The sequence below is a fragment of the Lagopus muta genome, assembly GCF_023343835.1.
Source record: "Lagopus muta isolate bLagMut1 chromosome 29 unlocalized genomic scaffold, bLagMut1 primary SUPER_29_unloc_4, whole genome shotgun sequence".
Lineage (NCBI taxonomy): Eukaryota > Metazoa > Chordata > Aves > Galliformes > Phasianidae > Lagopus > Lagopus muta.
Genome location: NW_026040156.1, coordinates 1 through 13,753, shown reverse-complemented (window position 1 = coordinate 13,753; position 13,753 = coordinate 1). Strand labels below are relative to the sequence as shown.

The 13,753-nt window shown below is 66.7% G+C and overlaps 2 protein-coding genes across 2 annotated transcripts; one reads left to right on the top strand and one right to left on the bottom strand.

Annotated features, from left to right (window-relative positions):
• Nucleotides 1-2,570: 2,570 nt before the first annotated feature.
• Nucleotides 2,571-6,924, bottom strand: ANKRD34A (ankyrin repeat domain 34A). Its single transcript, XM_048932638.1, has 3 exons — nt 6,690-6,924; nt 3,231-4,390; nt 2,571-3,181 (listed from the first exon to the last, which is right to left on the bottom strand). The coding sequence occupies exons 2-3, from the start codon at nt 4,090-4,092 to the stop codon at nt 2,916-2,918; spliced, it is 1,128 nt and encodes a 375-aa protein (XP_048788595.1). The 5' UTR covers nt 4,093-4,390; nt 6,690-6,924; the 3' UTR covers nt 2,571-2,915.
• A 2,120-nt stretch (nt 6,925-9,044) lies between these two features.
• Nucleotides 9,045-12,545, top strand: LOC125687476 (DNA-directed RNA polymerase III subunit RPC7-like; the record flags this gene model as incomplete). Its single annotated transcript, XM_048932636.1, has 3 exons — nt 9,045-9,175; nt 10,558-10,687; nt 12,367-12,545. Coding segments are annotated over exons 1-3 (429 nt in total), but the record flags the coding sequence as incomplete, so codon positions are not given.
• Nucleotides 12,546-13,753: the final 1,208 nt, after the last annotated feature.

The window sequence follows — 13,753 nt, the reverse complement described above, 5'->3', positions numbered from 1 at the left end:
GAGCAGGTTGGGACCCCCAGGACCACCTTCACTGCCGCACTGGGACTGCTGCACTGTGACCGTGGGGACCACCAGGTTGGGACCCTCAGGACCCCCTCCTCACCACTGCGTTGGGGTCTTTGGGGCCATCAGAGCAGGTTGGGACCCCCCAGGACCACCTCCTCACTGCCACACTGGGACTGCTGCACTGTGACCGTGGGGACCACCAGGTTGGGACCCTCAGGACCCCCTCCTCACCACTGCGTTGGGATCTTGGGGCCACCAGCGCAGGTTGGGACCCTCGGGACCACCTTCTCCACGAGCTTTGGGGTCAGCACATCACCACTGTGCTGGGGCTGCAGGGACCACAACGCTGGGACAGTGGGGACTGTGGGGACCACCAGGTTGGGACCCCCAGGGCCACCTTCACTGCCGCACTGGGACCTTCAGGACCATCACACCATGTTGGGACCCCCAGGACCCACACCGAGGACAGGCAGCTCAACCTTCCCACTGCCCTGGGCCCCATCCCACCACCATGGCTGTGCTGTGAGTCCTTCCTCCTCCTCCTCCTCCTCCTCCTCCTGCTGTCCCTGCAGGTCATCCCCTCTCATCACAGCAGGGTCCCCTCCTCGTGTCACATAGAAACGATGCGCCCCATCCCCACCCCATGGCGATGGCACCCACCACAGTGCCCCCCCTTCCCAGTAATGCCCCCTCCCCCCCCCCCCATGGGGGTCTGTCCCCCCCTTACCCCCACCCCCCCCCCAGCCCCAGCAGTGCCCCATAGCAGTGCACGATGGCAGTGGCCCCTTATCAGCAGTGCCCCACAGCAGCGCCCCCAGCCCCAAAAGTGTCCCTACGGCAGAGCCCCATAGCAATGCCCCACAGCAATGCCCCACGGCAGCCCCGGCAGTGCCCCATAGCAGTGCCTCATGGCAGTGCCCCCAACCCCAGCAGTGCCCCACAGCAACGCCCTGTGGCAGTGCCCCATAGCAGTGCCCCATAGCAATGCCCTCAGCCCCAGCAGTGTCCCCTATGGTAGTACCCAACAGCAGCCCCAGCAGTGCCCCATAGCAGTGCCCCATAGCAGTGCCCCATAGCAACGCCCTGTGGCAGTGCCCCATAGCAGTGCCCCACAGCAGTGCCCCATAGCAGTGCCCCATAGTAGCCCCTCCAGCCCCAGCAGGGCCCCATAGCAGTGCCCCACAGCAGTGCCCCATAACAGCGCCCCATGGCAGTGCCCCTAGCAGTATCCCCTATGGTATTGCCCTATAATAATACCCCATAGCAGTGCCCCATAGCAGTGCCCCACAGTAGCCCTTCCAGCCCCACCACTGCCCCATAGCAGTGCCCCATAACTGTGCTCCATGGCAATGCCCCCAGCAGTGTCCCCTGTAGAAGTGCCCTATAATAATGCCCCATAGCAGTGCCCCATAGCAGCCCCTCCAGCCCCAGCAGTGTCCTATGGCAGTGCCCCCCATAGCAGTGCCCCATAGTGGTGCCCCACGGCAATGAGCCCCATGGCAGTGCCCCATGGCAGTGCCCCATAGCAGTGCCCCATAGCAGTGCCCCATAGCAGTGCCCCATAGCGGTGCCCCATAGCAGTGCCCCATGGCAGTGCCCCATAGTGATGCCCCATGGCACTGCTCCCCATGGCAGTGCCCCATAGCAGTGCCCCATAGCGGTGCCCCATGGCAGTGCCCCATGGCAGTGCCCCATAGCGATGCCCCATGGCAGTGCCCCATAGCAGTGCCCCATGGCAGTGCCCCATGGCAGTGCCACATAGCGGTGCCCCACGGCAGTGCCCCATAGCGGTGCCCCATGGCAGTGCCCCATAGCGGTGCCCCATGGCAGTGCCCCATGGCAGTGCCCCATAGCAATGCCCCATAGCAGTGCCCATAGCAGCCCCCCAGCCCCATTATCAGTGCCCCATTATCAGCCCCATAGCAGCTCCCCACAGCATCCCCCCCCCCCCCCCCCCGGCCGCGCTGCAGTACCGCTCTGCGATGCTCCCGCAGCTCTCACTGCAGACACTGCCTGCAGAGCGCAGCCTCACTGCAGGGCCTCACCACCAGCCCCACTGCATGCCCTGCTGCACGGCCCCGCTGCAGCCCCACGCCGTGCCCCTCTGCCCCATAGGAATGGGGTCCCCCTTGGGATGCCCTCAGACACCACTGCGCCCCTATAGAGATGGGGGTGGTGCTGGGGAGGGTTGGGGGGCACGCAGCCCCTCTGCCACCCCCCCCCCCTCCCCACTTCCGCCCCTTTTCCCCCCCCCTCCTACACCGTGTGAGTGGCACGCAGAGGTGACAGCGCCCAGGGACGACGGCGCATCAATGTGACATCAATGTGACATCAGCCGGAGGTGGCAGCACCCACACGCGACCCCCCCCCCCCCCCCCAAGGTGACAGGACCCATGGGTGCCACCCCCTAGATGTGCCACCCCCAAATGCGGCCCCCGAGGTGACGCCCCACATCCTCGCTGTCCCTCCTTTATTCCCGTAACACCGCCCCGTTTCCCCCCCCCTCCTTTCCCGTGTGACCGCCGGACCCCCGCGTTTGCCGCCCCCCCCCCCACTGCCTCGCGCCGCCGTACCGCCGTACCGCCAGGGGGCGCTGCGGGTCGCACCGTGACCCCCAAACGGGGCTCGATTCAGCCGTGGGATCGCCGTGGGGTCATTTTGGGGTCAGCTGTGGGGTCCCCGTAGGGATATTGTGGGGTCACTGCGGGGACTCCGTGGGGTCATTTTGGGGTCCCCGTGGGGTCGCTGTAGGACGATGATGGCAGCACTGCGGCTCCCCGTCGGTTCTCTGCTGAGTCACGGCGGGGCATCGTGGGCTCCCCACGGAGTAACTGTTGGGTCCCGGTGGATCCCCGCTCAGTCCTCGAGGGCTCCTCTGTGCGCTTTGGTTGGGGTCCCCGTGGGGTCCCTCACGGTCTCCCCCCGCCGTCGGCGCCGTGCCACATCTGTTCGGTCTGCACCGAGTGCCGGCGCAGCAGCTGACGGCGGCCTTTGGGCGACGGGGGTCCCGGAGGGGGGAGGCCGAGCAGAGGGGGCAGCAACGGGGGCGGAGGGGGGGCTCTGCCCGACCCGGGGGGCTCCAGGAGCAGCGGCCCCGACCCGCGGCGCAGCAGCAAGCCGGGAACGCGGCGGCGCGGAGCGGGGGGCGATTCGGGAGGGGGCGGCGCGGCGGCCGCACGTCGGGGCCCGCGGAGCGACGGCGGCGACGGGGACGGCGGGGGCACCCGGGGGTCGCCGGGGGGGGCTCCCGTCCCGTCGGCGTCGCGGCCCTCCGCGCTGTGCCGCCGCGGGCGCGCGCTCAGCCGCAGCCCCTCCAGCCCCATCCGGCAGCCCCTCCGCGGGGCTCCCCGCCGCCCGCAGCCCCCCCGGCTCCGAGTTGAGGCGCTGCAGCGGCCGCCGTCGGGCTCGGGGCGGCGGGGCGGCGGCGGCGGCGTCACCCGTCGACGGCGGAGCGACGGCGGGCGGGAAGCGGAAGACGCGCTCCTCGCGTTCCGTTTCGCCGCCGGCGGGCGACGCGGCGACGGCGCGCAGCTCCACTTCCGACGGCGACGCGCACGGGGCGGGAGACGACGACGCCGACGACGCCGGGGACGGCGGGGCCGCATGCAGGTACTGCCGGGTGGTTTTGGTGCCCGACGGCGACGTGGCGGTGGTGATGATGATGACTTCGCGTCCTCTCGCCTCGCACGCGTCCAGCAGCGCCTGCAGCGTCTGCCGATCCCCGCGCCGCGCCGCGTAGAGCAGCGCCGAGCCGCCGCCGTAATCCCTGGCGCTGGGGTCGGCTCCGTGCTCCAGCAGCGCGGCGGCCACGCCGGCCCCGGCTCGCTCGGCGCAGGCGTGCATCAGCGCCGTCATGCCGGCCGCGTCGGCGATGTTGGGGTCGGCTCCGCGGCGCAGGAGGTACCGAACCATCCGCGTCCCCTCCGCGGGGTCGGCGTAGCGCGTCCGACACGCGGCCATCAGCGCCGTGCGGCCCCGCGCGTCGCCCTCGTTGATGTACGCGCCGCCCTCCAGCAGCAGCCGCGCCAGCCGCAATCGGCCCGCCGTCACCGCGCGCTGCAGCGCCGGGGCCTCCGCCGGAACCATGGGCCGAACGGCGGCGGGGTGACCCGCGGCTACGCCGACCCACGGCCACGCAAATCCGCAGCGGCGCCGACCCACGGCACGACCGACCCTCAGCGCCACCGACCCTCGGAACCACCAGCCTCAGCAGCACCAACCCACAGCAGCGCCGACCCACAGCAGCGCTGACCCACAGCAATGCTGACCCACAGCAGCGCTGACCCACGGGTGGGGGTGGGCGCACGGCGCCGCTCACAGAGCGCAGAGATGCCGATGTCGGGGTTGGGCGAACGCACGGTGGGTCCTGAGGGTCACGGATTCGCTGCAGTGGGACAAGGGGGGGGGTTGGCATCAGTGGGATGGGGGGGGGGGGCGTCAATGGCGTGTGGAGAGGACGTGGGATGGATGTGGTGTCAATGGGACGTGGAAAAGGGACATGGAATGGATGTGGCACTGATGGAACGTGGAGGGGACGTTGAAGAGAGGGGTTGGCATCAGTGAGATGGGGGGGGGACAGCAGTGGGGCACAGAGGGGACATGGGATGAATGTGGCATCATTGGGACACGGAGAGGATGTCAGTGGGACACAGAGGGGACATGAGACAGATGTGACATCAATGGGACGTGAAGAAGGGACACAGAATGGATGTGGAACTGATGGAGCGTGGAGGGGATGTTGAAGAGAGGGGTTGGCATCAGTGGGATGGGGGAGGGCGTCAGTGGGGCACAGAGGGGAGGTGGGACGGATGTGGCATCAATGGGGCGTGGAGAGGATGTGGAATGGATGTGGCACTGATGGAACGTGGAGGGGACTTTGAAGAGAGGGGTTGGCATCAGTGGGATGGAGGAGGGCGTCAGTGGGGCACAGAGGGGACGTGAGATGGATGTGGCATCAGTGGGATGTGGGGAGGGGACATTGAAGAGAGGGTTTGGCATCAGTGGGGGGGGGGAAATCAGTGGGACACAGGGGAGGTGGGACGGATGTGGCATCAATGGGGCGTGGAGAAGGGACACGGAATGGATGTGGAACTGATGGAACATGGAGGGGACGTTGAAGAGAGGGGTTGGCATCAGTGGGATGGGGGGGGGACAGCAGTGGGGCACAGAGGGGACATGGGATGAATGTGGCATCATTGGGACATGGAGAGGATGTCAGTGGGACACAGAGGGGACGTGAGACAGATGTGACATCAATGGGACGTGAAGAAGGGACACAGAATGGATGTGGAACTGATGGAACGTGGAGGGGATGTTGAAGAGATGGTTTGGCATCAGTGGGATGGGGGGGGGCGTCAGTGGGACACAGAGGGGAGGTGGGACGGATGTGACATCAGTGGGATGTGGAGAAGGGACACGGAATGGATGTGGCACCGATGGAACGTGGGGGGATGTGGCACCGACGGGACATTGGGGGAGGGGAGCGGGGCGGACATCGGTGGGACGCAGGGAGGGGACGCGCAATGGATGCGACACCAATGGGACGCGGGGGGGGGAGGCGCTGAGCGCGGTGGCAGCGGGCGGGATTCCCTCTGCCCCTCCAACCCCACCTGCAGCCCCCCCGTGTCCCCCCCCCCCCCCCCATCCTGTCCCCTCTCCTACCCCCTCCCCCCCCCCCCAAATTCTTCCCTCCTCTCTGCCCCCCAACTTCCAGTCACCCCCTCTGCAATCCTCCAGCCGTCATCCTGACCCCAAAGCCCCCCCCCCCCCCCGTACCCCAACTCATCCTACCCACATTCCCCCCCCCCCCACCCCCCCCATTCCTTCACATCCCCAAGAAATCCCACATCTCCCCTATTCCCCCCAAATCCCCCCGGACTTCCACATCCCCCCCAGACCCCCACATCCCCCCCATCTCCCCCTCTATGCTCCCAAATCCCTGCCATCCCCCCCCCCAAATCCCCCCTGTATCCCCATATCCCCCCCTCTCCCATCTCCCCCTCTATGCTCCCAAATCCCCCCGTACCCCCAACATTCCCCCCACCCCCCACATCCCTCTGTACCCCCAAATTCCCCCATATTTCCACGCATCCCCCCATATCTCCACACCCCCCAAATCCCCCCGTACTCCCACATACCCCCGACCCCCAAATCTCCCCATACTCCCCCCCCGACTCCCAATTCCCCCCCCGTACCCCCATATCCCCCATCCCTCTGCACGGTTCCCATGGCGACTGCAAAACCCTGGAGCGCCGTTGCCAAGTGGGGAAATGGATGGAGGAAACGGATGGGGAAATGAAAGGGGAAATGGGGGGGGGGGGGAAACGGATGCAGGAATGGATGGGGAAATGGATGGGGAATGGGGAAATGGATGGGGATTGAGGAAGTGAGCGGGGAAATAAATGGGGAATGGAGGAAACGAATGGGGAAATCGATAGGGAAATGAGTGGGGAAATGGATGGGGAGTGGAAACGAATCCGCCCCGTCCCCCCCCCCCCCCCCCCCCCGCCCCATTTCACAGCCCTGCGTGCCGGCGAACCCCCAGCCGTGTGTGGGGCTGTTGGTGTGGGGCCGTGGGGCAGCAGCCCCGCTGTGGGGCGGGGAGGAGTTGGGAGCCGCTCCCGGAGCCCCCCTGACCCCATCCCCCCTCCCCCCCCCCCCCAGTCCCTCCATCCCTCCGTTACCGTGACAACCGGAGCGCGGTGCCCCCCAGCGCGGCGTCGGGGTCCGCGATGCTCAGTTTGCCCGCGGCCGCCATCCCGGCTCGCCGCCGCCTCCGGTGGGGGGGGGGGAGGCAGGAGAGGTTATTCGGGGCTCCCCCCCCCCCCCCCCCCGCCCCACGTCGCTATTTTGGGCGGCTCCGGGCGGGGGGAGGGAGGGATGAATCACCGGGCGGGGGGGAGCGGCAGCGAACCCGCAGCGCCCCGCGTTGTGTGCGTGTGTGTGTGTGGGGGGGGGCGATGGTGGGGGGGCTGCGGGCCGTGGGGTGGGGGGCATAGCGGAGTGGGGCTGGGAGCAACGGGGCAGCAGGGGTGGGGGGGGCACAACTCAATGGGGCTGGGGGATGTGGCGTGGTGGGGATGGAAGGCGCAGCAAAGCGCGTCTGGGGGTCGTGGGTTGATGGGGGAGGGAGGCACAGCGCGGTGGGGCTGGAGGCAATGGGGCAGAAGGGACGGGGGGCGCAGCACAGCTGGGTTGGGGGTCGCAGGGTGGTGGGGTGGTGGGCGCAGTACAGCGGGGCTGGGGGTCGTGGAGCGGTGGGGGTGAGGGGCACAGCATAGGGGGATAATGGGGCAGTGGGGGTGGGGGGCACAGTATAGAGGGGTGGGGGCAATGGGGCGGTGGGGTTGGGGGGCAGCGATGTGGGCATGGCACGAGAAATGGGCCGTTATTACTCTGCCCCCCCTTCAACCCTCATCTCCACACTCAGCGCTCCGAATCCTCCAGCGCCAACCGCCCCCCTGACCCCCGCCCCATTCATCCCCACTCCGCCCCATTCATCCCGGCCCCGCCCCATTCATCCCCGCCCCGCCCCATTCATCCTCGCCCCGCCCCATTCATCCCGGCCCCGCCCCATTCATCCCGGCCCCCGCCCCATTCATCCTCGCCCCGCCCCATTCATCCTCGCCCCGCCCCATTCATCCCCGCCCCGCCCCATTCATCCCCGCTCCGCCCCATTCATCCTCGCCCCGCCCCATTCATCCCCGCTCCGCCCCATTCATCCCCCCCCGGCCCCTGTCCCCGCCTTCTGATTGGTTTCTCCTCCCACCAATCAGCTCGGAGCGGTAGCTCTCACCCCGCTCCTTCCGGACTCAGCGCATTTGTCCGGAAACACGTGATCGAGTGGCGCATGCGCTCTGCGATTACCGGAACCACGTGGTCGGGCGGCGCATGCGCGGTGCAGGTACCGGAATGGGCTGGGGGAGCCCCGCGTCCCATGGCGGTGTTTCCCCCCCGTCCCCCCGTCCCCCCCCAGCCGTAGGGCTGCCCCCCGCCGTATTGCATGCAGGGGCCCCACGTGTTCCTCTCTCCCCTAGGAGGGTTCCTCTCCCCACCCCATAGGGGCTCCGAAATGCCCCCCCCCCCTCCACCCCATAGGACTCCTCTGTCCTCGTTCACCAACCCATAGAGCTGCCCCATGTGTCCCGTTCTCCCCCGTACAGGTGTCCCCCCCTCCCCCCGTAGGGGCACCCCCATACATCCCACCCCACCCCACCCCATAGAAGCACCCTATACATCCCTCTGACTCTGTAGGAATGCCCCATACGTTCTCCCCCCCCCCCACCCCATAGGGATGCCCCATGTCCCCCCCCCCAACCCTATAGAGATATCCTCCAACTCTGCAGGGATGCCCCCCATACGTGTTCCCCCCCCCCCCATAGGGATCCCCCATATGTCCCCCCTACCCCATAGGCAGCCTCATGTGCCTCCTCCACCCCATAGGGGCACCCCATACATCCCCCTCACCCTATACATCCCCCCCTCCATCCCATAGAACCACCCTATATGTTCCTCTGACTCTGTAGGAATGCCCCATACTCACTCCCCCCCCACCCCATAGGGATCCCCCATACTTTCCTCCCCACCCCATAGGGATGCCCCAAGCGTCCCCCCCCAACCCTATAGAGATGTCCTCCAGTTCTGCAGGGATGCCCCCCATACTTTACTCCCCACCCCATAGGGATCCCCCATATGTCCCCCCCTGCCCCATAGGGATCCCCATATGCCCCCCCTGACCCCATAGGGATCCCCCATATGTCCCCCCTGCCCCATAGGCACACCTTATGTGCCTCCTCCACCCCATAGAGGCACCCCATGCGCCCCTCCCCCCCCCCCATAAGGACGCCTCATTGGCCCCCCCACAGCCGCGTTCCCACCCCATAGAGCCACCCTGTGTCCTCATCCCCCCCCCCCCCCCCGTTCTTTACCCCATGCACCCCCCATCCCTTCTCCTTGCTCCCCATCCATCCCCCCCCATCCATCCCCCACATCCTCCCCCCCTTCTCACCCTCCTCCCCCCCCCCAGGACCCCCCCCCCCCCCCGCTCCCCATGGCGTCCCGTGGCCGCTCTCGGGGCCGTGGGGCGCTGACGTTCAGCACGGAGGCTGTGGGCATCGGGAAGGGCGACGCGCTGCCGCCCCCCACCCTGCAGCCCTCGCCGTTGTTCCCGGTGAGTTTGGTTTTTTTGGGGGGGGGGGGGGGGGGGTCCCGATGGGGGCCCCTCGACCCCACAAATGGGGTCATTTCTATAGGGTTAAATGGGGGCATCTCTGTAGAGTCAGAGGGATGTATGGGGTGCTTCTATGGGGTGGGGGGGGGACGTATGGGGTGCCCCTATGGGGTGGAGGAGGCACATGAGGTGTGCCTATGGGGCAGGGGGGGACATATGGGGGATCCTGACATGTGGGGGATCCCTATGGGGTGGGAGGAAAGTATGGGGGATTCCCTATGGGGGCAGGGGGACATATGGGGCATCTCTATGGGGCAGGGGGGACATATGGGTGATTCCTATGGGGCAGGGAGACATATGGGGGGATCCTGACATATGGGTCATCCCTATGGGGCAGGGGAGACATATGGGTCATCCCTATGGGGCAGGGGGACATATGGGGCATCTCTATGGGGCAGGGAGGACATATGTGGGGATCCTGACATATGGGGGATCCCTATGGGGCGGGAGGGACATATGGGGGATTCCTATGGGGCAGGGGGACATATGGGGGATTCCTATGGGGCAGGGGGGGACATATGGGTCATCCCTATGGGGCAGGGTGACGTATGGGGGATCCCTATGGGGTCGGGGGGGACATATGGGGGGGATTCTGACATATGGGCATCCCTATGGGGCAGGAGGGATATATGGGGGGATCCCTATGGGGCGGGAGGGACATATGGGGGATCCCTATGGGGCAGGGGGGGACATATGGGGGATTCCTATGGGGCAGGGGAGACATATGGGGCATCCCTATGGGGCAGGGTGACGTATGGGGGATCCCTATGGGGCAGGGGGGATATGGGGCATCTCTATGGGGCAGGGGGGGGACATATGGGGGATTCCTATGGGGTGGGGGGGGACATATGTGGGGATCCTGACATATGGGGGATCCCTATGGAGGTGGGAGGAAAGTATGGGTCATCCCTATGGGGCAGGCTGACGGTATGGGGGATCCCTATGGGGCGGGAGGGACATATGGGGCATCTCTATGGGGCAGGGGGGACATATGGGGGATTCCTATGGGGCAGGGAGGACATATGGGTCATCTCTATGGGGCAGGGGACATATGGGGGGATCCTGACATATGGGGCATCCCTATGGGGCAGGGGGGGACATATGGGGGATCCCTATGGGGCAGGGGGGGACATATGGGGGATTCCTATGGGGCAGGGGGGGGGGGGACATATGGGGGATCCCTATGGGGCAGGGTGACGTATGGGGGATCCCTATGGGGCAGGATGACATATGGGGCATCTCTATGGGGCAGGGTGACGTATGGGGGATCCCTATGGGGCAGTGGGGCCATTTGTGCCCTCTGATTCCCCTCCGACCCCCAGGCCGTGGATTGCCGCGCCGTGCCGCTGCCGGGGGGCGAGGAGCTGGAATACATGCTGGCCCTGAAGCAGGAGCTGCGCGGGGCCATGAAGGGGCTCCCCTACTTCGTCCGACCCGGCGCCCCACACCGAGGTATGGGGCAGAGCTGCAGAGCAATGGGGCAGAGCCGCAGAGCTATGGGGCAGAGCTGCAGAGCTATGGGGCAGAGCTGCAGCCCCTCTATGGGGCAGAGCCGCAGAGCTATGGGGCAGAGCTGCAGCCCCTCTATGGGGCAGAGCTGCAGAGCTATGGGGCAGAGCCGCAGAGCTATGGGGCAGAGCTGCAGAGCAATGGGCCAGAGCCGCAGAGCAATGGGCAGAGCTGCAGAGCTATGGGGCAGAGCTGCAGCCCCTCTATGGGGCAGAGCCGCAGAGCTATGGGGCAGAGCCGCAGCCCCTCTATGGGGCAGAGCTGCAGAGCTATGGGGCAGAGCCGCAGAGCTATGGGGCAGAGCTGCAGAGCAATGGGGCAAGAGCTGCAGAGCTATGGGGCAGAGCCGCAGAGCAATGGGGCAGAGCCGCAGAGCAATGGGGCAGAGCCGCAGCCCCTCTATGGGGCAGAGCCGCAGAGCTATGGGGCAGAGCCGCAGAGCAATGGGGCAGAGCTGCAGAGCAATGGGGCAGAGCCGCAGAGCTATGGGGCAGAGCTGCAGAGCTATGGGGCAGAGCTGCAGCCCCTCTATGGGGCAGAGCCGCAGAGCTATGGGGCAGAGCTGCAGCCCCTCTATGGGGCAGAGCTGCAGAGCTATGGGGCAGAGCCGCAGAGCTATGGGGCAGAGCTGCAGAGCAATGGGCCAGAGCCGCAGAGCAATGGGGCAGAGCTGCAGAGCTATGGGGCAGAGCTGCAGCCCCTCTATGGGGCAGAGCCGCAGAGCTATGGGGCAGAAGCCGCAGCCCCTCTATGGGGCAGAGCTGCAGAGCTATGGGGCAGAGCCGCAGAGCTATGGGGCAGAGCTGCAGAGCAATGGGGCAGAGCTGCAGAGCTATGGGGGCAGAGCCGCAGAGCAATGGGGCAGAGCCGCAGAGCAATGGGGCAGAGCCGCAGCCCCTCTATGGGGCAGAGCTGCAGAGCTATGGGGCAGAGCCGCAGAGCTATGGGGCAGAGCCGCAGAGCAATGGGGCAGAGCTGCAGAGCTATGGGGCAGAGCCGCAGAGCTATGGGGCAGAGCTGCAGAGCTATGGGGCAGAGCTGCAGCCCCTCTATGGGGCAGAGCCGCAGAGCTATGGGGCAGAGCTGCAGCCCCTCTATGGGGCAGAGCTGCAGAGCTATGGGGCAGAGCCGCAGAGCTATGGGGCAGAGCTGCAGAGCAATGGGCCAGAGCCGCAGAGCAATGGGGCAGAGCTGCAGAGCTATGGGGCAGAGCTGCAGCCCCTCTATGGGGCAGAGCCGCAGAGCTATGGGGCAGAGCCGCAGCCCCTCTATGGGGCAGAGCTGCAGAGCTATGGGGCAGAGCCGCAGAGCTATGGGGCAGAGCTGCAGAGCAATGGGGCAGAGCTGCAGAGCTATGGGGCAGAGCCGCAGAGCAATGGGGCAGAGCCGCAGAGCAATGGGGCAGAGCCGCAGCCCCTCTATGGGGCAGAGCTGCAGAGCTATGGGGCAGAGCCGCAGAGCTATGGGGCAGAGCCGCAGAGCAATGGGGCAGAGCTGCAGAGCAATGGGGCAGAGCCGCAGTGCTATGGGGCAGAGCCGCAGCCCCTCCTGGGTCCGTTCCCCCCCCCTCTGACCCCCATCCAACCCGGATCCCCCCCCTGATGTCCTCCATCGTCCCGCAGACATCGAGCGCTACTCAGATAAATACCAGCTGTGCAGCCCCATCGATGGGGCCATCGAGTGGAACCCAGGTGTGGGGCTGGGGGTGGTTATGGGGTGCCCCATAGATGGGGCCATGGAGTGGGACCCAGGTGTGGGGCTGGGGGCTGCTGTGGGGCAGGGAATGTTGTGGGGCTGGGGGGTGTGGGGGACGGGGTGCTGTGAGGCAGGAGGAGGCTATGGGGCAGGGGATGCTATGGGGCAGGGCGTGCTATGGGGCAGGGGATGCTATGGGGCAGGGGGTGCTATGGGGCTGGGGATGGTATGGGGGCTGGGGGCTGCTGTGGGGCAGGGGTTGGTTATGGGGTGCCCCATAGATGGGGGCCATCGAGTGGAAGCCAGGTACGGGGCAGGGGATGCTATGGGGCTGGGGATGCTATGGGGCAGGGCGTGCTATGGGGCAGGGGGTGCTATGGGGGCTGGGGATGCTATGGGGCAGGGGGTGCTATGGGGCAGGGGATGCTGTGGGGCAGGGGGTGCTATGGGGGTTGGGGATGCTATGGTGGCAGGGGGTGCTATGGGGCTGGGGATGCTATGGGGATGGGGATGCTATGGGGATGGGGATGCTATGGGGCTGGGGTGCTATGGGGCAGGGGATGCTATGGGGCAGGGGGTGCTATGGAGCTGGGGATGCTATGGGGCTGGGGTGCTATGGGACAGGGGATGCTATGGGGCAGGGGATGCTATGGGGGCTGCAGTTGCTATGGGGCAGGGGGGTGCTATGGGGGCTGGGGGCTGCTGTGGGGCAGGGTTGGTTTATGGGGTGCCCCATAGTATTGGGGGCCATCGAGTGGAAACCAGGTACGGGGCAGGGGATGCTATGGGGCAGTGGATGCTATGGGGCAGGGGGGTGCTATGGGGCAGGGGGTGCTATGGGGCAGGGGGTGCTATGGGGCAGGGGATGCTATGGGGCTGGGGATGGTATGGAGCTGGGGATGCTATGGGGCTCGGGGTGCTATGGGGCAGGGGGTTGCTATGGAGCTGGGGATGCTATGGGGCAGGGGGTGCTATGGGGCTGGGGATGCTGTGGGGCAGGGGGTGCTATGGGGCAGGGGTGGTGCTATGGGGCTGGGGGCTGCTGTGGGGTAGGGTTGGTTTTGGGGGTGCCCCATAGATGGAGCCATTAAGTAGAACCCAAGTATGGGGCAGGAGGAGGCTATGGGGCAGAGGATGCTATGGGGCAGGGATGCTATGGGGCTGGGGATGCTATGGGGCTGGGGGTGCTATGGGGCAGGGGATGCTATGGGGCAGGAGAAGGCTATGGGGCAGGGGATGCTATGGGGCAGGGGGTGCTATGGGGCAGGGGGTGCTATGGGACAGGGGATGCTATGGGGCAGGGGATGCTATGGG

Bases quoted from the DNA above. Each gene is read 5' to 3' on its own strand.
- ANKRD34A (XM_048932638.1), bottom strand. From the start codon at position 4,092: ATGGTTCCGGCGGAGGCCCCGGCGCTGCAGCGCGCGGTGACGGCGGGC. The intron at 3,182-3,230 runs GTGCCCCCGCCG...GGCCCCGACGTG, and splicing joins CCCCCCCCGGCGACCCCCGG to CGGCCGCCGCGCCGCCCCCT.